The 25474-nt window shown below is 40.9% G+C and overlaps 1 protein-coding gene across 2 annotated transcripts in view; it reads left to right on the top strand.

Moving 5' to 3' along the window:
* Positions 1 to 23280, top strand: part of DENND5A (DENN domain containing 5A) — a 101142-nt gene extending 77862 nt beyond the window's left edge. For both annotated transcript variants that reach the window (XM_024196315.1, XM_024196306.1), the window contains 11 exons: positions 2605 to 2689; positions 4071 to 4155; positions 6678 to 6806; positions 11306 to 11427; positions 13411 to 13556; positions 14468 to 14586; positions 15903 to 16084; positions 17023 to 17105; positions 17685 to 17808; positions 20433 to 20601; positions 21461 to 23280. In XM_024196315.1, coding sequence (XP_024052083.1) covers positions 2605 to 2689; positions 4071 to 4155; positions 6678 to 6806; positions 11306 to 11427; positions 13411 to 13556; positions 14468 to 14586; positions 15903 to 16084; positions 17023 to 17105; positions 17685 to 17808; positions 20433 to 20601; positions 21461 to 21644 — 1428 coding nt within the window. In that variant the 3' untranslated portion in view covers positions 21645 to 23280. The remainder of the gene's footprint in view (positions 1 to 2604; positions 2690 to 4070; positions 4156 to 6677; positions 6807 to 11305; positions 11428 to 13410; positions 13557 to 14467; positions 14587 to 15902; positions 16085 to 17022; positions 17106 to 17684; positions 17809 to 20432; positions 20602 to 21460) is intronic.
* The last annotated feature ends 2194 nt before the right edge of the window (positions 23281 to 25474 follow it).

Raw genomic sequence — 25474 nt, 5'->3', positions numbered from 1 at the left:
TATAAAGCACTACTAATCTGACATGCACTCTGGCCTCTATTAAAATTGTGAAAGTCTGCTATTTAAAAATTGATTCGTGCAATAATGAGCCAATTCCTTCTCAGCAGACCATAGTAATGAAGATGGCTTCCCTCCCCCACCCCATGCTTTTGCCTGTTTCCCTGCTGATGGATCAGTTTCATTCACATAGCTACCAACTGGTTCTTTCATGTGCTGTTAAACTCTACACCCATTAACTGACCAAAGCCCATCTCCTGCCTCAACTAATCCAGTATGATCATGCAATGTAGGATCTAGTGACCTTGTCAGTCTGGTCCAGCCTAAACGTATATGAAGACCTTGATTTCTCCCCCCGCCTTCCCTTGTGCTGTCTCCTTCTCCTCTTTATACTTGTAACTTGCATCATCATTACTCTCCTTTAACTCTCCAAATAGTAATGTGCTGGTGAAAGAAACAGGCAGATGCATACAGTACGATTTCTTCTCAGTGCTCACTGGTATTGCCGTTTCCGTATTCTGTAGAGGCCTTTGCTTATTTGCCTTCTTCAGAGGTGTTCGAGCACTGGGAGCATATGCCGTCCTCAGCAGTTGCTGTATTGAGTTGCCAGAATTTATTTGCGTGTGCATTTCCCCCCCCCAGAAATAGTATTTTGGCTGTGACCATCTCCCTGAATGATTTTCATACCTGTCCTTTTGCAAGGCCCATTGTACATTTTTGTTTCCACAGTGGACCTTCCAGATACACTAATGAGAAATCGGACTTCTGTGGGGGGGACTTTTTGTAATGTTCTCAGGAAACACATTTTTTAAAGAGGATTCCCTTACATCGTCATAACTGAGACATTGCTGCTTTATATTTTAGAAACATACCACCATAATTTGTGTGGGAATAATACCTTGGAGTAAATCTCTTGTAGGTCTGTATATTAAAGACACTAATTCTCCCTGTCCACATTACTTGCAGAACTGAACAAGTTGGGCTAGATTTTTAAAGCTGACTTTTCTCTTTTTGCACCTGCAGAATTCACCCCTCAATTATTTGCACCTTGAACCAGCTGTTTAGATGTTTTAAATGACATCAGTGGGTTGTCAAACAGGTGCAAACAGGTAACCCCCAATAAAGCCAAGATTTGACAGCCCTTACAAACACCTCTTTTTGAACAACAATAACATCCTTATAAATATGCAAAAAACTTTCTAGTCTATCCATTTAGCAGAAACATATGATTCCCAATCCTTTACTGGGATTCCCAATTAAGTGTTAGTTTCCTAAAGGAATCTGTTACTTACAAAGCATTTACTGAGGAAGTGCATCCAATCAAGGTACTGGATAGTCCCTGTTTGGTTATTGGTGCCTTCTGTGACTTCAGTAGCACTTGATTTGTCATTTACAAATAGCTTTAGGGTGAACCTGAGAATCTTTTTGTTTTTGATGAGTCAGTGATAAATCTCACCACCTCGCCTTTTAGGGTTTTGTGACCCTTTTTAGGAAGACAGCATATTGACTAAAGGTATATATTTTACCTTTGGCTTACAGTGTCCTAAACACTGCATTCTGAATGTTGTCCTTTAAAATTTCTTTACTATCTATAAAAACAGCTTCAAACTTTATTTGAAATTCTTTCTTTATTTTCCTGCATGTGGAGGGTTTTTTTTTTTTTTTTTTTAGACATTTGTAATGAGGTCTTTTGCTCTCTTTGCTAGAGGAACTTGGAAAAATCTTTGGAGGACCTGAAAAAGTAGCTCTCAAACCCCCACCATCAGCTTGGGTAGACTGTTGTAGATTCAGGGCTGGGCTACACTGAAAAGTTCCACTGGCATAGCTACATTTCTCAGGGATGTGAAAAATCCACACCCCTGCGAGACATATCTATGTCAACCTAGCCCCTGGTGTAGACAGCACTAGGTTGATGAAATAATTCTTCCTTCGACCTAGCTATTGTTTCTTGGGGCGGTTGGTTAACTACAGTGACGGAAGGGGTTCTCCCATTGCTGTAGTGAGTGTCGACACTGAATCGCTACGGCAGTGCAACTGCAGCTGTGCCACTGCAGCATTTTAAATGTAGACATAGCCGAAGAGTCTGCTCTATCTGATTGTGCATCTCTTCCCCATTCAATGAGTGAGACCGCTACAAACCCAGATTGCAGGATCATGGGACATCAGTTTGTAGTACACATCACTTTGTAGTATGTATTTAAATAAATGTTTTGGTCACATCTTGATAAACAATGAGAAGTGACGCTCAACTGATTTGTTCAGTTACTAGAATCTGTAGGTCCAGCTAGTTTCTTACTTTAAAAAAAAAATTGACACCAAGACCGGATATGCAGGACAGTTACTTTTACAAATCATTTAAATTTTTCCTTTTGTTCTACTGTCCTTTTTTCCAGCTGTTTACCTCCTCCTACCTCTTTTGTTTATTGTTTTTTCTTTTTTTTATCAATGATATTGTTAGGGAAAACAAAACATCTTTAGAACAAACTGTTGTTGTAAATGTTACTTTTAGTGTTTTTTAATTTTCAGTTTTTATTAAACTCAACAGACATTTATTTATTTGCATTGCTAAATACAATATGTTACCAATCAATTTTTTTTTAATTTTAGGGAAAATCTGCTTTGTGGTCTCACTTATTACATTACCAAGAAAATAGGCAGAGAAAGCCCACATCAGGTAGCTTCAGTACCTCAGGTAACGTTGGCTTATATTACAGAAGGGTTTTCAGGAGTACTAGCTGAACTCCTCTAAAAATACTAAAAATGTCCAAATTACTAGGCTGTAGTCTCTGCAAACCAGTTCCAAATTATGCACATCAAGCAGAATACTATAAATTCTCCACTGCTCCAGGTCTTAGAGGATGAGATTTACTATGATGATGTTGTCATTTTCACATAACTGTTGAGACTGATTTGTTGACTGCAGTATTTACATGGAGTAGACTTGTTTTCCAATGTAATTCTGAAGACCTATTTTGAGTAGGATTTCTTGTTCAAGACTTGTTCAAGACTGGTATCCTGTTAAACTGGTGAAAGTATTTCTTCCTCTACAATATAAGTTCCCTTATGCAGTATAAGTACTCTCCATTTAGTGTAAAATTTGTTTTCAGCAAACTGGTATCTTTTGGAAAAAAGAGGAAGTACAATAATGCACTTAAGTCAGTGCATTACAAATGTAAATGCTCTTTAGTTCCCATTTTACAGAAGGAGAAACTGAGGCATGGACAGCTTTTAGGGCCAAATTCTTTGCCCAAATTCAGTAGGTATGCCAGAAGAGAATATGACCCTTAGTAACCCGTGCATGGTCATTCAGGTAATCAAAGGCAGAGCTGTGAATAGAACCTAGGTCTCCTGAGTCTCATTCTGGTGCCCTATGCACATTGGTGTAACATGCAGAGACCTGGGTTCGAAACTAACTGCTGATCCTGTGCCTCTCCAGCTTGAGACTGAGAGCAGGTGATTGCTCATAGTATAGTGTTTGAAGTATGATATAGAGATGGCATTGTTTGTTTAGCATTTACATTGCAGATTTTGGGTTCTTGTATTACCTATTTCTGTGGTTTAAGACTATGATGCACTGGATATATTGTATGCATATCATTTAACACCGAATTCTCCAGTGTCTATAATGCCAACTTGTTTTAGCTCATTTGGGAAGGAAGTGAAGAGCTCTTTAGAAAATAATACTTCAGTGATAAATAATCTATATAGATCCCACTCTTTGGTCTCTCACCAATTCTGGATATGTCAAAGCTTATTAATGTGTCATAGTGCTGAGCATATTATGAGTTGCCTGAACATCTTGGTGTGTAGACAGTCAATGTTTTTCCATGGATTTAATATACTGCCATAGTCAGCACTGATTTGTGCCATAATGTTTTCACAAAACCATGTGTCACTGATAACAAAAAAGTATGTAGCATGTAATGTACCATTTCTGGATTCTAGGGAAAACCGTTTCTCTAAATATTATCAAATACTTCCGTTGTGTTACTGGCACAAAGTGTTGTTTAAATGTTACTTTTAAATCTTTGAATTATTTTTCCATTGATTAAAAAATATTTTTCTCACTTTAGGAGTACTTCTCGATTCAGAAAGGAGGAAGTCAGATGCCAGCCCAGCCATGTCGCCCCTGAGAATCTCTCTCATACAGGATATGAGGTTAGTTTGGGGCAATAAAAGAAATCCTTAAGATCGGTGTGTTCATTCCTATGCATGTAACTTGTGTAAAAGGTTTACTTCAATAACACTGGAAGAAAATATAATTCTGAATGGCTCATGTGAGTTTTGTATGGTAACTATCTTCATTCTGGGTGAACCTGAGCTCTGCCACAAAATAGGCTCAATTAATGTAAATAATGAAAATCACCCTCTCTTAGGCTTGGTCTACACTAAACCCCCAAATCGAACTAAGGTACGCAACTTCAGCTACGTGAATAACGTAGCTGAAGTTCGAAGTACCTTAGTTCGAACTTACCTCGGTCCACACGCGGCAGGCAGGCTCCCCCGTCGACTCTGCGGTACTCCTCTCGTCTAGCTGGAGTACCGCAGTCGACGGCGAGCACTTCCTGGTTCGACTTATCGCGTCCAGACAAGACGCGATAAGTCGAACCCAGAACTTCGATTGCCAGCCGCCGAACTAGCGGCTGGGTGTAGAAATACCCTTATTGTCCTCCATGAAGTCTGTTTTGAAGGAAAAGGGAATGAAAGGACTTTCATCAATAACCCTTGGAAAGACTAAGAGAATTTCATGATACAAAGAACTGTGGATTATAAAGACCAACTTTAATATCAAGGCTGAAACTTGCTTGGCTCTAGTTCCTGGTTTTGCAGTTGATGTGTTTTAACTGGAAGAGATGCTTGCTCATCTGGAAAAGCAATGTGCTTCAGCTGGAAGAAATTGCTAAGCCATTTACCAGAGATTATAGTGAAACCCTTTTGCTGGCCTGAGTGAAAACTTGCTTCACACTGAAGAAACCGTATACCTACAGTATCTCCACTGTAATTCTCGTTGGCTTATAATTATAGCCAGACATTTTTTTTTTTTTAATCTCCTTCCTTGTCTGTCTTAAGATACCATGGAGACAGCTCATATCTCTGAGACTGGGGGACAGGGTCATATCTACCCAATCACTGTGGAACTGGTTGGTCAGTACTGAACTCCTCCCTATTTCCCGATGCACCTCAACAACCTCTAAATCTTAGAGTGGGTTGGCCGGCCATTGCATGTACTTAGAGTGTGAAAGCCTGTGCCAGAAAAATGACACTCAAAATACATCTTTCCTGTACTTGCCATTTTCTAGTAACAAACACCTTTTCAGACGTGAAGATGGATTAATTCTGAGGCCTGGTAGCTCTGATATGGTTTGCTCCGTGGCATTGGCAGATAACTTAGCTTCTCTATGTCTGTATACCCCTCTCTCTAAAATTGGTATGATCCCTATCTTAGAGTTCTGGGAGTTATTTGTTTGATCTCTTCAGTTGAAAAGCATGATATAATGCAGATTCCCATAATTTCTTCTCTTAATCATGATTACTTCAAAGTCTCCACTGCACTTGCATCTGATTCATACTTGAATATTTTCAGTGTAAATTTATCAGTGTGCAATGGTAATGCATAAGGATTATTGAACAACTGAAATGGACCAAATATTTTGGAACAGGGTCTATAAAATATGGGAGATAATTTTACAATTAATAAATCTAGTGACAGGAGTTGTGTATTTAAGCAAATAAGGTTTTACATTTTTAATATAAATATTTATACTTCCCTCTGGACTGTTTAAAAAAAATGTTTGAAACCTGGATTGACCAACAATCAGAAGATGCTCTTTAATAAAGCTGCATGGATTGGATGATCCTGTGAAATGCTATTTGTCTGACTGCAGCTCATGCTGTTTTTTTTTCTTCTTTTTAAACAAATCAAAACTTTAATTTATTCATTTTTAAAGGTTTTCCTTTCCTTAGAGTTTTTCCCAGCTAACCTTAACATTTTGGGGAGGGAGAAGTGAACTGAACTTATTCAGCATTGTGACTGCAGTGTTAGAGAACAAGCTGAAACTCTCTTCACAGTTTGGCCTTAAGTTATTTTTTTTGTGTGTGTTGTGGTAGCATCTAGAGTCCCCAGTCAGGATCAAAGCTGCATTGTGCCAGGCTCTGTACATGAGGCATGGGTCCCTTGCAAGTTTAAACTAGTGTAAATGGTGAATTCTCTCTGAAGTCTTTAAACCATGATTTGAGAACAGCAGTAACTCAGCTAGAGGTTATGGGTCTATTACAGGAGTGGGTGGATGAGGTTCTGTGGCCTGCAATGTGCAGGTCAGACTAGATGATCAAGATGGTCCCTTCTGACCTTAAAGTCTGAGTCTATAAGGACAGGAGTGAGCCTTAAATAATTGTGAGGCGATGGGTTGGTCTAGAATCCTCAAAATAGGCCACTGCAGTACAGATACTTCCTTTACTGTCTTGTATTCCTCTTTAACCAGATATACAGGGATGCAAGGGATTTAGATAGTGAGTTATATTAATTTACGGCCTTCTCTTTTTTTTCCGCAGCAGTTATCAAGATATAGAAATATTGTAAGACAAAGTTCCTTTCCCAGCCCTGCTTGATGTGAAAAAACTGAGATGATGATGTGGAGATATTATTAATCAACATTTGATTATCGTTTTTTCCTTTTTAGGCATATCCAGAATATTGGTGAGATCAAAACAGATGTTGGCAAGGCAAGGGCCTGGGTTCGACTGTCCATGGAAAAGAAGTTACTCTCCAGGCATCTAAAGCAGCTTCTTTCAGATCTTGAACTTACAAAGTAAGCCTACCTATCTTAAATAGAACTTTTAAAAATCAAACCTGCTTAATAATTGTTCAGCTTTAAAAACACAAACTTGTCCAGGCTCGTATCTGTTTAACAGTGCAATCAGGAGTTACAGTGGTGGAGCTAACAAGCCATTCATAGCACCAGACGTGCTTGAGAAGGAGGAAGGTCTGTGGCTAAGGCCCTGGACTGGGACTCAAGAGATCTGTGTGCAGTTCTCAGCTCTGCTACAGACCTGTGACCTTAGGCAGTCACTTAGGCCAAGTTCTCCATATGTGTGACTAGTGATTTTGGGTGCCCAACTTGAGACATCCTGAGTGGTTAAGTCAATTGGGAATCAAGTGTGTGCTTCAGTTTGTTAGTGCTTTGAATTAGGGCCTTTGTGCTTCGGGTCTTTGTGCCTCAGGCTCCCACCCCCCAAATGTGTAAAACTGGAATATTTACTTTCTCCCCAAGGATTCTCGCTCTGTGTATGTACAGAGCCTGGCACAATGCAGCCTTTATCTTGACCGGGGACTCTAGTTGCTACCACAATACAAAAAATAAATAACTTCAGGGCAAACTGTGAAGAGAGAAAACTGCAGTCACAACGCTGCGTGCTCATGTTTTTCACATCCTAGTTATGCAGTTCAGTATGAGCATTGGATTGAATAAACTGTTTGGACTTTGAAGGAAGATAAAAATGGTGCGTGGAAATTGGTACTGTTGGTTACAGTTTGTGCCTTGACACTACCTCTTTTCATAGAGCCAACATGGCTGCCGTAGGTAAGGGATGAGGGGGAAATAGCACACACACACGCCACTAATTAAAGGAGAAACTAAGTATAGTATTTAAGTGTAACAGGCACCAGGATTTTATTAATCAGTATCACTTATTTAGAGAAAATGTGTGCAGGTAAGTCCTTGCAGTTGGGAGTCATGGTGCAATGCTAAGGACCAGAGCTGAATACATTAGTGCTTAATGTGTAGGCATGGCCTGATTCCCTGGCATCAAGGTAATTCGTTAAACCTGGCAACATTTATCCATGTAGAACAAGTGACAGGATTTAAAAGGAGATGCTCAAAAGCACTTGCCTATGTGTTGCTTCTTAGTCAAACAGATACTAATTTTCTAGATGTAGCTCAGAATGGAGAGAGGCAAATATAAATATGTACTCAAAACGGAGAGTGACGTGCAGATGAGCTGCTTACATATAAGCAGGCATCAATAGTAAGTAATCCTGAGTGCCTGTTTGTACATTTTTAGATGCTCTAGTTAGAGAAGGATTAGAGCATTCCAGTCAGCACAGATTAGCAGTGTGTTAAACAAGGCCATTTCAGCTCTTTAGAGGGGGGACTTCCATGCAAAGTGCTGCATTAAACATAACCATGCAATGTGTCTCATTCTCCAATGCATTTTCCAAGGCAACTACAGTAGTTGGCAATATTAAGGGAATGGATTTTGCTAGGGTTACCAGATAGCAACTGTGAAAAAATGGGACAGGAGTTGGGGGTGATAGGCGCCTATATAAGAAAAAGTCCCAAAAAACAGGACTGTCCCTTTAAAAATGGGTCAGATGGTCACCCTAGGTTTTGCCATATGTGGCAGACATACTGAGACACATATTCAGTCTGGAAAAGGAACGTCATGAGGATGGTGGGGAAAGCCCCTGGCTACATTTCCTTACCGTCCTTGTAATAATAACTGCACACCAGTGGCAATTTTTATCTGCTGCTGCTTAACAAAAAGTGAGGCCTATAAAATGGAAACAGTCCTGGATCAGGAATTGGCCAGTTAGCTTAGGATCAGCCTACTCACTATTCTTTATTGCAATGGAAGGTCGTGCAAAATGATTCAGATCTCTAAGGCCATTTTTTAAAATATGGAAGAAGCTTTATGTCCACATTAATCCAGAATGAAAAATCAGTCCAGGTCATTGTAGTAATTTCTACCAATTCCAGGAAATTCTGTGGGTTCACTCTATTCACAAACCAGAATGGTAGACAATGAAAGTAAGAGAATTCCAAAGACACTGGTGAGCCTAAATTTCAAACGTGCTTCTGGATGCTGATACCAGTGTGTTCCTGTTTTACAGGACTAAAGGCTGAATTGTATATTCAAACGTAGGAGCTGGAACTATTGAAGCACCTTCCTTTTGAAAATGGGCTCAGAGTTGTAAATCTTGAGTGTTGAGATAACTTAGTGATTGGAATTATACCAATACAGTGAAAGTGGCTAATGTAATAGTATATGAAAACTAATAGGGAGCGAGAGTTGTGTTACCAATACTCTTAAAGCGATCAGGAAACTAAAGTGTGTCCATTCTGAATAAATGAAGAATAAAAATGTTCAGAAGTTGGTTGAAACACCATCAGAAATTTTCGAAAGGTAAAATACAGACAGGCAGACGTCCCCAATGACATTTAGCCTCTTGGATAGGCTGTCTAAACACACAATTCAAGTTATACAAGTGAAACATGGACTCATTGACCCGCTAGGTGCTCATAGGTCTACTGCTCTTGTGGCTAAGGGCTAGTTCAGTTGATTTAAAACTGTGGAGCTTTATTTCCAGTGAAACATTTTCTGTGGTTTGGTTGTTATATAAATGAGGGTGTTGTATGTTAATTATTGATTTGTTTTGTAAATTTTTGGCCTGTGATCCACTTGTCAGCTTTTCCTATGTACTCTCTGAGATTGAGGCAGATTGTCAGGAGGTCTGCCTAGAAGGAACAACCTGTCCATAATATACTTGGTTGCGATAGAAATTTTATACTGATCGTACATCTATTCTGTTTAAATATTCTTATGTCCTTAATTGGGCTGATGTATCTTTGCATGCTCCTCTTTTGTGGATATTCATTAATGCTGACTTCTTTAGTTGCGATACTGTAGAAGAGAGAAGTTTTTTTGCTTAATTGCTCTTCATTTCTGGATGTCTCTTTTAACTGTATATTGTGTAGTCATCTATACAAATAATATTTTAATCAATAAATAGAAAGTGACCGAGTCTGTTCTGTGGCTTTTTTGCTGCAGCTGCATCAACCTAACAAAAATAATGATTACTTCTCTGTACTAGTGAATAATATCAGGCCAGGGTTTGTTCCAACCTGGATTTTGATTAGTAAAGATAGAGATTGTAAGTTTTCCTTTTGGGGCCTGTACCGTGTCCAGGCACAAGGTGGTGTTTAGCGAATAAATAATGCTAATAACTATACACAATTGCTTTCCTTTGTCTACATTTGATTCCTCTGTAGAGGGATTGGCTTCTCTAAACTACCAATCTTGGGATGCTCCAGGAACTACTTAAACAGCCCTGGGGACCTGTGTAAGGGTATATCTAAACTGGAGCTGGAAGGTATTATTTTCAGCTTGCGGAGACATTCCTGCTCTTGCTCTGATTGAGCTAGCATGCTAAAAATAGAAGTGTAGCCGCAGTGGCATGAATGGCTGGAGGGGCTAGATGCCCTGAATACATACCTAGGGTCTTGAACAAGATCGTACTTGGGCAGCAAGCTCCTTGTGCCGCAGCAGCTATGCTTCTCTTTTTAGCATGCCAGCTCAATCAAACCTAGCGTGGGCATGTCTCCTTGAGCTGGAAACTACACCTCCAGGTCACAGTACAGATGTAGCCTCAATTACAGCAGCAGCCTCTCTGGGCCGCACCATAGTGGCCCAGAATCTCTGCAGTGCTGTGGCCCCATCGACAATGCTGCCTACTCAGGGAACAATCTTACAGCTGTCTTCTACTGGGCTTGCCCCAGCAGGATCCTCCCCTGGCTGGATATGGGGCTTTTAAGGCTGCTTTACCTCAATCCAGCCTTTTTATACAGCATAAATGGGCCAGAGCAAGGGTGAGGATCTTACTCCAAAAGATAAAATCCCCTTCTGCATATACACAGTGAGATATTTTATCCAGAGGGCTGGTCTACACTGGGGGGGAGGGGGAGGGGGATCGATCCAAGATACGCAACTTCAGCTACGCGAATAGCGTAGCTGAAGTCGAAGTACCTTGGATCGAATTACCTGGGGTCTACATGGTGCGGGATCGACGGCCGCGGCTCCCTCGTCGACTGCGCTACCGCTGCTCACTCTGGTGGAGTTCCGGAGTCGACGGTGAGCGCGTTCGGGGATCGATATATCGCGTCTTAATGAGACATGATATATCGATCCCGGATAAATCGATTGCTACCCGCCGATATGGCAGGTAGTGAAGACGTACCCTAAGGAACCGTATCCTAAATTAAGTTCAGAGGTGTGGTGGTACTCTGAATTTTCTGCAGCTCTCTAAGCTGGCAAAAGGGGTTGAGAATAGCACAACAAACTGAAATGACACATTCCAGAACGTACGGACTTGCAGGATGCCTACTTGTCTTGGCTGATTTAAATGCTGTCAGCACCCATACTTCTTGTCATTTGTAATTGCTTGCATATTCTTCACAGTTTACCTAATATAATAGAAAACATACGACTGAAAGGATCTTGTTACTGTCATAGATTATTTTTGTTTTGTCAGAAAACTCTACAAGCGTTATGCCTTTCTCCGCTGTGATGATGAGAAAGAACAGTTCCTCTATCATCTCCTGTCATTTAATGCCGTTGATTATTTTTGCTTTACCAATGTTTTCACAACAATCTGTAAGTACCTGTTTTCCCTGTAGTGCTGCTCTTTTCAGCTTTTAGTTGCTTCTCCTTATGCAAGTTTCTAAGCAGTTTTGATATGTTCTTTCACAGAGTTGCATTAATTTCCTATTCACATCCAGATATATACCACTATGTCACTGTCATTTTAAATATCATTCTTGGGAGGTGGTAATACCTATCCTTCTATAGCTAAGGGGTTTGTTTTACTCTGTGTGTGAGCACTATGATCAATAGGAGTTGCCTGTGTGAAACATGAAACTAATAAAGCTATCAATAATGTTGCTCAATTCTCACTTTATAGTGTGAACTGAATATCACTGCCCTATAAATGAAGAATTGCAGAGCAACCTCATTTAGCCAAATCATTGGCTGAGGGACATAATTTGTTTTGTTTTAGATGAAAAATGTGTCAGTACAACAGAACTTACTAAGGAGAAATAATGTCCAACACTAAGCTCTTGTTCTGGATACTGCTAAGCTATCACTAACTCTGCAACTAACAATACATCGAGGGGGGAAATGAAAAGGAGAAGAGTTTTAAAGGTCATGGGCACCAAGCTTTTAAAAATCTAGCACCAAATGTTTTCTTGAGGTCACTGTCAGATGAGGTGATGCTGAGAGAGAGAGAGAGAGAGAGAGAGAGAGAGAAATATATCAATTGCTTCAGCTGAACAGCCTTCACAATAAGCCATTTATACATTACAAAACAATGTAAATTGCCAAAGAACACAGGGACCATTCACATAATTGAATGCTGTATAAAAGCAGTTTGGTAAATAGGGGCCATGCATTAGAGTTCTACACCATGACATGAGGCAGTTGAGTAATACTTTAATTTTATCAGTGTTCTTGAGTCAGAGGAGCCATAACCCAGCTTCTCTGCTCATACGTGAAATGCTAAGACAATAAATGCTTGATGCCCAAACTTAATGTCACACCAATTTTTTATTAATAGTTTATTACTTGGTCCTTGAATTTTTTTTTCACTTTTTACGTTCAGATTAATGCAATATGTGGTACAGCCAGGTGTACAATGCTATAGTACATATTATCTAGAATTGGACATCTACAGCTTTTATCATCTTAAAATGTAATAGCTTTGTTGCAGTAAATATTGGCAACAAACGAGCCTAACAAGTTGAAGTTTCAGTGTGTGATTGAGTATGTCGGTCTGAATTAGGGCACGTGGCAAAGCCTGCTCTGAGTGCATGTGTGTTTATATAACAAAAATGTAGGCACAGAGCTAGATAAAACAACTGGCTTTTAATCCCAGTTCTCCTGCAGACTCCCTGCATAACCATTGGCAAGTCATTTAACCTGGGTGCCTTCGTTTTCCTGAATGTAAAATGGGGACAGTAACCATCTTAGTGATGTGATTTTTAAGATCTCCAGATGAAAAAGGACTAAATAAATGCGAAGACATTATTTGAAGTATATTTTTACTCTTTTTTTTTTTTAATGATGTTTGTCATCAACTCTACTTTTAATATACTGCAGCATTTATGTTAGCATCAGTTGCATATTCCTGATCACTCAGTATGTACAAATATTTTTATGTGCTTCTAAAGTTGCCATTCAATTCTTTGGCATTTGATCAGGGCCGGCTCCAGGCACCAGCGTAGCAAACGGGTGCCTGGGGCAGCCAATGAAGAGGGGGGCGGTACGTCCGGCCGTTCGGCGGCAATTCGGCAGCGGGGCCGTCACTCCCTCTCGGAGCGAAGGACCTGCCGCCGAATTGCCTCCGTAGAATGAAGCAGTGGTAGAGCTGCCGCTGCTTGCAATCGCAGCTTTTTTTTTTTTTTTTTCTGCTTGGGGCGGCATAAACGCTAGAGTCGGCCCTGCATTTGATAACAGATTAAATTATTTTAAACATAAAGAGGAAAAAATAGTGTAACATAAAAGGCTTAACTTATTATTTTACATGATTATTCTTTTTGGAGGGTATTCTTTTAAGTGAGTTGCTTCTTGTATTTGCAGTGATCCCATACCATATATTGATTGTTCCTAGCAAGAAACTTGGTGGCTCAATGTTCACTGCCAACCCTTGGATCTGTATCTCAGGAGAGTTGAGTGAAACAGGAGTCCTACAGATTCCCAGGAATATATTGGAGATGACATTTGAGGTTCGTATTATTGATCCAAGGAAATATTTTGTTGGCAAAACATTCTTTGTTCAATTTAAATTCATATTTTTTGTAATGTTTCATCAGTGTCATAGTCACAAATATTATCTATGCCTGTACCCATCAAACTACACCTGTATTTAAGCAATATGCAGAGCAGAATGATTGGTAAAATAAGCTTAGGTGAGGAGGGTGAGACTTCTGGCTTTATATTAATTTTGTCATAAGACTTCTACGTCACCACCTCCCTACATTGTGGCTTCTTTTTCATCTGTAGGGTAAGTTTCCTGGTGACTTGTCAGTTCTTTTTTTTTAGATTAGTTCTCTTTGTGTTTAGTGAGCAAACCTTATTTCCTCCAAATATCAAGGTACCTAATATCCTGTCTGATTTTAGTACCAAACATTTCTAAAAGGTTGTGGAGGTTGCAGGTTCCCACAATATTGTAAATGGGGAAGCAAAGCTTACCTTTTCCAGATCCTGCCACTGACCAAAAGGAAAAAGCTTTAAGAAAGTCATGTGAGTTTCCTGTTCTTTTTTTGTCATGGTAGACTCCACGGTGTATAGGTGTTAATAGGGCATTATTCTTTGATATCGTTATCTTTAGTGCAATAGTACCTAGGAACCCCAACAGAGATCTCTGTACACTTGTACTAAATGCTGTACAAACACATTAATTGACAGTCCCTGCCCAAAGATCTTATGGTCCAAATAGACAAGACAAAGGAGAACCAGAGGCATGGAGAGTTAAAGGGATTTGCCCAGGGTCACATAGCAGGTCAGTGGCAGAGCAGGGATTAGAACCCAGGTTTCCTGACTCCCCTCCCAGCACCCTCTCCCCTGGACTACACTGTCTCAGCAAATGTCAATTTCTGTTTGTTTCACTGTAACAGATAACTTGTTTAATTTGCAGTGCCAGAACCTGGGAAAACTTACCACAGTACAAATAGGACATGATAATTCAGGGCTGTACGCCAAGTGGCTAGTGGAATATGTTATGGTCAGAAACGAAATAACAGGGCATACTTACAAGTAAGTATCATCCTGGCATTTTAAATTGGGTAAGTAGAATTTTTGCAGGGAGTTAGCATAACAGATTGGCTGTTCATCAGTGCTCCTCTTCTCAGACTCTGCATCTTCAGGTGCTGATGCCCAAGGGGTTGGAGGGTCACTTGATTCCTGGTATTGAGCAGGATTAAGATTTTTAGGAAAATAAACTGAGTTTCATTTACAGATGGTTCATATTTAGCCACCCAAACAAATAAGACAGGTGCAGACCTAGAGGGAGGGGTAAGCATCTCAAAAGGAAACTGCCTTGAGACCAAACAAATAGCCAGTTAGAACTTACTGCTTATCAAGTACAGATAATGTGCACCAATACATGCACAGGTCTGAAAAGCTCTATGAAATTATCAGAGGAACTCTGATTTTGGGAACATGTCAGAATGAAAGTGGGTTTGAGCATTAAACCTTTATATATGTGCTGAGTGAGAAGGGTAAGAGGAGTTTGATAATTCTTACTGCAGATATGATGCATGTTGTTTGCAGTGTGATTTGGTGCACTATCTCTTGCTTATATAAGCTATGACAGCCTTCTGTCAGTGAGAAGACAGCTGTAAATCCTTTCTATTCACAATGTCAGCTTGTTTGTCATGAAGCAAAGGGGTAGGATTCTGTTTTTGGATACTGGTTTGCTTTCCTAATTGAGCTTGTTTGATTTGAGCCAAGTTGGCTTGAAACATAGAGCTTCCTGGTGTCTGGGCTACCGAATATCTGAATTTCAGTGGATTGGTCAGTGATTTGGAAACTCTGGTATACAGAGTTGTTTGTAGGTAGCCTGCTGTGAAAGTATTCATAGATGCTTCAAAGAAGCCATGTGACCATATAAGAGCTTAAGTGTTTAACATGTTAGGTTACATAAGCAATTGAGCAGCGAACCAATGTGCTATCTTCTTTCTGACTATCGCATCCAGATTTAACAGAGCTGCTTCCAATGTTGGAAGTTAAAAGTATCACCTGATTGCTACCATGCTGATATGGGGGGGAGTGGAGGGGAGAAGGTGGGAGAAACCCTCCGAAACCAAATATCCTTGTATGGAGCAGAAGACAGGAAGGCTGCTACTTCTTTTACTTTGTGTATCTGCGTCATCTATTACCATGTACAGCACAAATCTGGAATAAGGCTATTTAACTTGTGCTCCCTCTGCTGGCTGAAAGAGCCAAAAATAAATAGAATTGATTTGTTTGCCGCTGTGTCAATAAGAAAGTAAAATAATTTTTGAAGTCAGTCAGGATATCCAGAAGCCAGAGTATTTGCAGTCCCCAATTCTAAGCTTTTATGTCTTTAGGTTTCCATGTGGGAGGTGGCTTGGAAAGGGGATGGATGACGGCAGTTTAGAGAGGATCCTGGTGGGAGAGTTACTAACTTCACATACCGAGGCAGATGAAAGGCAGTGCAGAACCCCACCACTGCAGCAGTCACCAAGTATGATCAGAAGATTTGTCACGATATCGCCAAATAATAAACCAAGTAAGTCAGAAGAGACATGCTCCATTGTTTGTAATTATCTGTTGCCAGTAAAGGCCCCTCCCAAAAATGAATCTACTGCATTATTTTTGTGCCTTCTGTGTCCTTTTCTGATTGACTGTGGAATGGAGGCAATGATTGAGACATAGAGTATGTCTACTCTGCAATTAGACACCTGTGGCTGACCCGTGACAGCTGACTCAGGGCTCGGGCTAAGCGGCTGTGATACTTGTGGTGTAGACGCTTGGCTCTGGGACCTTCTCACCTCGCAGGGCCCTAGAGCCTGGGCTGCAGCGTGAGCCTGAATATCTACACTGCAGTTAAATAGCCCCTTAGCCTGAGTCAGCTGACACGGGCCAGCCATAGGTTTTTTATTGCAGTGTAGACATGCCCACAGAGATTTACCTTCAACTCTCTCCTGGGTCTCCCATGCGTATAGACTGCAAATTATGTCTGGTTACATGCAAAGATTTTCTGTTAAAGGTTTTCTGGCTTGTCTTGTCATGTCATTCCTGGCATACCTTCTTGTTTCACTTTTCTTCTCGAGCTCACCCTGATTTATAGCAATACTCCCCCTGTTCGAAAATGCATATATTTGGTGCACACACACACCCATACAGCCCGAAATATATTTTTTCTTTTGCTTCTAATCCTAATCTGAAAATCTGCATAACTAAGTGTAAAACTATGTCCATACTATTTTTGGATTGAAACATCACAGTCAGTTTAGGTCTACACCTTCAACTTTAAAAAGAAAAAGAAAAAATTAAACTTTATATCAGTGTGAAAAAGTGCTGGCAATCCAGCACCACAAATCCAAGGTACAACACAGATAATGACTGTTCTCTCACCCTGCCCTAGGAACGTGCCTCAGCCCTGGTCTACAGGTATCACCTCAAACCTTTATGAAGTAAATGAACATGGTTTCTTATTTTTCACAGAGTTAAACACAGGTCAGATACAGGAAGCTATTGGTGAAGCAGTGAATGGCATTGTCAAGCATTTCCACAAACCAGAAAAGGAGGTGAGACTTTCTTTTGCTAGCTACTCCTCTGTTACTTTTCTGATGCTTATGAGTCTATAACCTGGAATTGCACACCTCCAAGTACATCACTTTTGCTGCTAACTGTACTATTGTATGTTCTTGGTCCATGCCCATCATCCTGGTAGATGAACCCACAATAAGAGCCAAATTCTGTCTAGGATTCATCTGTTTGGCTCTCAAGTGTCCTGTATGTTTTTTAATGTGGCTGTATAAATCTTCTCATGTCTTAGTTATTCACTATGAGACAAGAGTGAAGCATTTGATGAAGAGCCCCTAAGAATGAGCCATCAGTTGCTTTATATTTTCCAAAATGGGGGTGGGAGTGGGGGATGGCTTAATAGTTCTCACTTATACAGTTTGGAGCATGCAGATAGGCATGTCAGCAGCACAGAATACTACACTCGTCTAACTTGTGCTGTAGCCCTTATGTCTTCCCATGAGGCTTGATTATTATTATTAAAAAAATGTTGGCCATAATAACACACATCATTACTTTTCTATATACAAACTGGAAAACTGAAAAGATAATGTTTGTTTGTTTCCATATGTCCTTGGCAGAGAGGCAGTCTCACTCTGTTGCTGTGTGGCGAAAGTGGACTCGTTTCAGCTCTTGAGCAGGTGTTTCAGCATGGATTTAAATCACCCAGGCTCTTCAAAAATGTCTTTATTTGGGACTTTCTAGGTAAGTGTGAGGAAAACATACAGCAGAGTGTTGCTGTAAAGTACATATATCTGCCTTCTGTAGTGTCATCACCACTTTGTATGCCAGATTCTCAGCTGGTGTGAATGGCGTACTTCCATTAAATTCACTGGAGCTCTGCCGATTTATACCAGCTAAGGAGCTGATGCAATGCAGTGAGTGTTCCTTCTTCCCTGAAGGTGAAAAGAGAATATATCTGTGTTCTACAGATATTAACACTGGCATTATCATATAACAAATGTATTGCACTCTAACATTCTGGAGGGGCAGGGTGGTGGTGGTGGCGTTAAGCATTTTGAATATTTCCTAACTACATGGTGTTAGAATGAATTGGTAATGAGGAGGAGGAGTTTAGTGTAGTTGGAAGCTTGGGTCTGGTAGCCATATGTTATTTTTAATAGAGCAGTGTGAAAGATATAATGCAAAGCAAAGTTCTGCTGAGCCTTCTTAATACAAACCCTAGAAACTACACACAATGATATCTGTACTCTCAAATTCGTAAAGTCTTTTAAAAAGTGAGTCACTTAAATAGCACTTCATAGTTCTTTCTAGGTATTTACATAGCCCTCACCACCAAAGTATCTGATTGCCTCACAATCTTTAATAGATGTTAATCCTCTCTCCACTCCTGTGAGGTAGGAAAGTATTATCCCCATTTTACAGACAGGGAACTGAGGCATAGGGTAGAATAAATAATTTATCCAAAATCACACAGGAGGCCTGTGGCTGAAATGGAAATTGAACCCAGGTATCCTGAGTCCTAATCCAGTGTCCCAGCTACGAGACCATTCTTATACCTACTTACATAGCGCCTGTCAGCTGAGGGTCTTAAATTGCTTTACAAATGTTCATATAACTTCAGCATACACATTTGTTGTAGCCATTATAGTGAAGTATATTGAAGTTAAGTTTACTGTCTTGCAGGAATAGAACCCAGTAGTGCTGCCTCCCTGATCTCCATTCAGGAGCGGCTCTAGGCACCAGCAAAGCAAGCACGTGCTTGGGGCAGCCCATTTGCAGGGGCGGCAGGGATCCAGCATGGGAGCTGAGAACCAACAGGGTCCCTGGGAGCTGTAGTTCCTTGGTTAGCTCCCTGCCTATAGAGCCAGCTCTAGAGCAGGGAAAGAACTACATTTCCCAGCATTCCCTTGGCCACTACCAACAGAAAAGAGGGGGAGGGAGTGGGGATGCTGAGACCTCATGCTGCAGCCTGCTATGAATGGAGAGCTGCGCTGTGTAGGGTAGGGATACCATATTTTAACATTCAAAAAATAGGACACTCCACAGGGAGGGAGGGTAGCCCCACCCTGCCACCATCCACCCCCTCTGACTGCCCCCCACAGAAACCCCAACCCATCCAACCCCCTTTCTCCCTGTCCCCTGATCACCCACTCCTGGGACCCCTGCCCCTAACTGCCCCCAGGATCCCACCTCCTATCTAAGCCTCCCTTCTCCTTGTCCCCAACTGCCCCCTCCCTGAGACCACCCCAACTTCCCCCCTAGGATCCCACCCCCTACCTGTCCCCTGACAAATCCCCGGGACTCCCATGCCTATCCAACCGCTGCCTGTCCCCTGACTGCCCCCCCAACCCCTGACCCATCTAACCCCCCCCTTCTCCCTGCCCCTGACTGCCCCCCCCCCCGAACCTCTGCCCCATCCAACCCCCCAGTCCTCTTACTGTGCCACTCAGACCAGCATGTCTGGCTCCGCGCAGCACCAGACACACTGCTGCATACATGCTGCCGTGCTCCCCTGCGGAGCCACAGCCCCCTCCGCCCCCCCAGCACCTGCCTTCCAGATTTGAACACCTCAAAATTCAGGAGTGCTCAAGCTCAGTTTGGGCAGCTGTTACTTCATTTCTCCCAAACCAAATATACTGATCCACTGTAACTGCTGTAGAAAAAGTAGGATAAAATTGAGCAAGAAATGCTACCCAGTGGTTATTAGGACTGGAATTGCTATTTTCAACAGTGTTTGTTTGTTTGTTTAAAAGGAAGACAGTGATATTGCATTGGCAAATTCCCCATAGAAAGAAAGAGTGGAAGAAAAGAATAATAAAGGCACCTCAACTTTTCCTCATTTATGTAGGACAGTCTTATAATATGCATCCAGATATCCTCCAATCACACAAGCTGAAAATTGTTCCACTTTACTGCAGTTCTGTAACCATATGGGAACCAATCCTGTCTGTGTTCTGTGCACATCCAAAATTCATGCTGAATGACCTGCTGTGAGAGCGAGTTACCAGTGACCCAGGGCTGCAGCGGAAGGAGGGTGCAGGTGGGGGAGGGGGGGAGAGAGCCCAGGGCTGGGGCGGCAGGAGGTGTGTGTGTGGGGCAATGGTGAGGGGGAATGAGGGAGCCCAGAGCTGGGGCGGCAGGGGGTGTGGGTGGGTGGGGAGAGCCCAGGGATGGGGCAGCAGGGGGGTGCGGCGAGGAGCCCAGGGCTGGGACTGGGGGCAGCCAAACATTTTTTTGCTTGGGGCGGCAAAAAACCTAGAGCCGGCCCTGTCTCCATTCTAACCACTATTGCATAGCATATTTATGGCTATTGGCATTTCCATTGATCAAACTCCACCATCACCCATCTTTCCTTTTCTTTCAAGAAAAAGCACAAACGCATTATGAGACCCTTGATCAGAATGAAATAGTCCCAGAGGAGAACTGGCAGACTAGAGCCAGGAGTTTTTGTCGCTTTGTCACTGCTATCAACAACACTCCTAGAAACATTGGGAAGGATGGCAAGTTTCAGATGCTGGTGTGCCTTGGAGCCAGGTATAGGGGAACATTTTGAATCATATACGTAAGGTTTGAAGGGGATGAGATGAAGTCACAAGGCTGCTTGTGCCGCGAAGATGGACTAATGTTTGCAAAGTTCTTTGAGATTTTCAGATAGAAGGTGGTGTTTAATAAAACTGGACACTCACATACAACAGAATCTCAATTAGCCTCAAGTCTCAGGGGGAACCCAAAATTGGAAAGATCTGAGATTTTGGAAAATTGGTACAGTGTGAAAAACCAAAACAATGAGCAATCAAGCCAGGAGAACAGGTTGGGAGCTCGGTTGGCTCTGCTTAAGCGTAGGGGAGTGCCTTGCAAAGGACTGCTCCCCTTTCCTACACAGCCACCCAGGAGAGTGGGCGTGCAGCGGGTGTGTTGGGGGGAAGCTGAGATCGAACAGCCAGTTAGGGCTCCCTGAATATCTGCGTCAGGACAGGTCAGAGCAGCAACTCCCTCTCCTCTGCCCACTGGAACCATTGTGGGGAGGGAGGTGTAGAAGCCAGCCCTATGCCAACTGGGGATTCCCCAGCAGGTGACTTGTGAGTGGGTTCTGCTTCCTTTGCACTGTCTGTGTGGTGCAAAGGAGGAGCTGCCAAGCAAATCTGTCCATAAGTATTGTGGCTTCTTACCCTTGAAATAATATGCTTGACCTTCAGGCTGAGAAGGTTGGACACTTCTGCCCTAGATTATAGTACTCTCTACTTACAAAGTTGTCATGTATTATTCCTCCTTCCCCAGTTTATCTGGAGAAAGTGGTAGATTTCTTTAAAAGATTAAAAATCATTTCATTAAAAATGAGACATTAACTTGGTTTTTGTTTTTGTTTTCAAATTCTGAAATCTGACTTTCTCAGAGACCACCTCTTACACCATTGGATCGCCTTGCTTGCAGACTGTCCAATCACAGCACAGATGTACGAGGATATAGCATTGATTAAGGATCATACCCTTGTTAATTCCTTGATTCGAGTGTTGCAGACCTTGCAGGAGTTCAACATTACACTGGAGGCTTCCCTCGTCAAAGGAATAGACATCTGATCTGTCTCACCGCAGACACTTAAAAAAAAGCAACAAGGAACAAATGTTATTAGTATGCAAAGGTTCTTTCTGCTAATACATCATATTGCGAACTTGTTCATGGCCACAAAACACAACTTTGACTTTTCTTGAAGGAAACTCAAAAAATAGTGCAGAAAAATGGACAGAAGCTGTAAACTCAATGTTAAAAGGAAAAAAAAAAAAGAGGATTTTTGGTATAAATCTATTTTAGAGTTTATTTGCTGATTTGCTTTTTACACACTTTCATGTGAAAGAGAAAGAGAGATGACTATTTGTGCAGCTTATTTTAAAGCTGCGGTATTTCCTTGCCATAGCTAATGTGCAGTGAGCCTTTCAGCATTCTCTGAATTTGCCTTCAGATGTGCTGTATGTTGTAAGCCCTAATGTACACACTCCATTTCTGCTAAGAAGGTCATTCTAGAGTTTTTGAACTAATATTTTATATATTAACATTATTACCAATGTTTGATTTTTTTTTTTTTTCTTTAAGCTAAACTGGGTCACTGCTGTGTTGCAAGGGAAACGACAAATTCTGGTGTGAGCTTTTTTAATAGCCTCAGAGCACTGATTTGTCAGCAAATCACTTTTCTTTATTTTTGTTCTCAGTATTACATTTAGTGGGTTCCAGGAGACAGAACCATGCAAATGGACAGAGATGAAAGTAATATTTTTCATATTGGTACATAATTGCACAGAAGAAACTGTAAGTGTGTTGTATTTTTAACTGATGTTTTTATTTATTTAACCTATCATTGTGTTTTTGTAAGATTTTGTTTTTTAAAAAACCTTATACAATATAACTGGCTATATTATGTTTGCAATTCAAAATTTACAGTTCAGTCCACTTAAATGAAAAGCCTGGTTTAAGAGTGTATCTGCTAGCAAAAATGTTGCAGTGTGCATCTGCCTTTCAAATTAGAATTTATCTTGGTGTGGAGCACCCTTAAATTGTTGACAGCTAAAGAAATAACTCCCTAACCCCTGTGCTTTGATTTATATTCTAATGCAAAGGGAACAGTAGCTAAGTAAAGGTCAGTGCCACAGTGAAGTAATGATGCCACTCATAAACCTAATTCCAAGTTTCCATTTCAAAACTTTCTGTGGTGATCTCACGTGACGAGCATAGACTCACATAGGATTTACTGTTGAAATACCAAGCTCTCTTACGTGCTAACTTTGCAAGCTGCTGGATTCCAGGATGCTTGTGTATCTTAAGTAAAAAGGCTTTAGCCCATGCTCATAAATTATAACATTCAGACTGCTTGGATTTTGTTGAAATACAGAGCTTGGGATTTGGTGAGTGCATAGAGGCAGCTCTGTTCATTTTAATTCTCTGATAAAATCCCTTTGAAATGCAGACCTGATTTGAGAGACAAACCCTGGTCAGCATAATGAATTGCTGTTCAGTACTTCTGGGCTCTAATTAAGTGGTCTCCACTGTATAAACTTCCCAGCAATATCTCCCTTACTATAAGGAACAGAAGGTTGTTCTTGGTTGTCAATCTGTAGAATATTGTGACACCTTTTCTTTATTCTCTTCATTTTAGTGACATCTTGTGATAGCTTTATTTCCGTAATTTAAAGGTATAGCACATGTATTAAATTTTTGACTATTTTTACTTTTGTCCTATTTATTTCATTATTAAATGGAGAAGTTTCTTTGTCACTGTTATATTTTCTTTTATCCGAATGAGGTCCTGCCTTCAATGCCTATTAGCGTTGGAAAAATGAGTAGGCAGTATCCAGACCACATGCACAATCTCTTCACGCTGTATAGATGAATGTCTTTCACAGTGTGGAGTTCACATCATTGTTCATGGAGCTATTTTTCCCTGTTAATTTTGGAAGGAAAAGGATTAGAATGCAGTGTATATGTGCTTAAAGAAACATTTTTCAGGTTGAATACGTTAAACAGAGAGAAGCCTTCTACACTCACCACTAAACCCCACATTTAATCAAATATCTTACTATTTTTCATTCAACACTCCAGATTACAGTAGGCTTGTATATTTTACAGTGGATACGTCTACATTAGGAAAAGAGATTGGGGTTAATTAACATGTTTTAGCTGACCCTGACCTAACCTCAAACTCTTCTCTTGTATAGATGCAGGGTAATGCTGTTTATCTTGACTTAGTTGGCCAAGGTAGACCCCCAGGCAGAAAAAGTATTAGGTCAGTGTTAGCCAAAATGTGTTTAGCTAACCTCAACTTCTTTTCCTGACATAGAAGTAGACATTTATTTTTTACTTCATTGTTCATGGTAAATGGCTTGAGATGCCCACTTGCAGGTTGCAAGGACACAAATGAAGGGTCTCTGACCCCTGAGTGGCAATTGCTTTGGATAACACGTCAGGAGGATAAAGTTGTTTTTCTTTAGATCATGTTACTTCCCGATGAGCTAGTCACTGTTCAGACATGGAGGGAGATGGCAGAGCATAATCTAAATCCTGTTTTTTCACCTACAGTACTATGTCATGATGGGCCATTCCTGTCGCCTTTCACAGACAAGGAGCTCCATCTGGGTCCCATTGAAATCCAAGGCACTTTTGCCATGGACTTCAGTGGAATAAATCCTTACAGGCCTGGAAGGGCCGTAAGAGGCTTCAAGTGCAGCTGAACCAGTGTGGTTTTGTTGGGCACAGAGGGAATGGTGGAGGACTGTGTTCTGCATCTTAGCTCTGTGGCAATCTTTGTAAGCAGGCCAACACATGAGGGATTAAGGAGTAGGGTTTGGTTAGAGGCTACAAAGGCAGTTCCCTTGATCAAAGCCTACTGGTAGGGGCCACAGTACAGCAACCCTAAGGCTGCAGTAGCAACCATGCTCATCACAACTTTTTTTGTAGTTCGTCTTGTAGTTCCTGTTTCACACAGTCTGGCTGCTTGAACTATATAGATCAGGAGTCAGCACAAAGGAAACAGGATTGGGCCCAAAGTTAGCCGCTTCCATAGCAGTCATTTCTGACTGGCAGAATCAAATGCAACAGTTCCATGCAACTTCCTTCCATGAGTCACCTCTGCTAACATTGTAGGGAAAGAATCATGGTAACTGAATCAGAGTATTCCATATGACATTAGAAGGTGTGACCTGACGTGCCACTAGACAGAATTTTATAAAATAATTCTGCCTTTTCAAAGATGCTATTCCAGAATGAGAGATGTACTGATTTACTACAGCTACTGGGACAAGAATGCTGGTTGCCAACCTGAGCACTGATTAGGTAATGCTGTTACTATACACATTTACTATAGGCTTTGAAAAATTTATGGCCAAAAAAAGTGCCACTTATATTAAACTGAAGTTAAAAGTGCTGTTTTCATGTTAGCACCTTCTTTGAGATGTGAGAGAAAGCAATGGACAAAAATATCGCCTCTTAAATTTCCTTTATGTATTAATCCTAGTATATTCAATACTATGAGACTGGTACACACTCACAGCAAATAGCCAAGGCTGTTTTTGTAGTTTCACATTTAATGTAATACTTTGGAGGTAATGGTTTGTTTTAAATTTTTGGATTTAAAATTAATATATACAGGGATCTTCATCTTTTTATCATGTTCTGTAGCTGAAAGAATATTGTTCATGAACTGAAAAACATTCTTCTACCATTTCCATTGTGAAGAGTATTTTTAAATTTTAAGAATTGTATATCTGGGACCTAATAGTTAAAAGCTCCATATATTTTGGTGTGGTATTGAATTTATGCCTATATAAAGGCTTTGCTTCTGCAGAGAAGCTCTCAGCAAGAGTTAACTGTCATTCTGTATAATAACAAAAGATTTTTGTCACAATAGTGCAAGATACTGTAG

The sequence above is a fragment of the Terrapene carolina genome, unplaced genomic scaffold (assembly GCF_002925995.2).
Source record: "Terrapene carolina triunguis isolate 2854851 unplaced genomic scaffold, T_m_triunguis-2.0 Scaffold96, whole genome shotgun sequence".
NCBI lineage: Eukaryota > Metazoa > Chordata > Testudines > Emydidae > Terrapene > Terrapene triunguis.
Note: the sequence above shows the minus strand (reverse complement) of the source record. Positions and strands in the feature narration are given on the sequence as shown.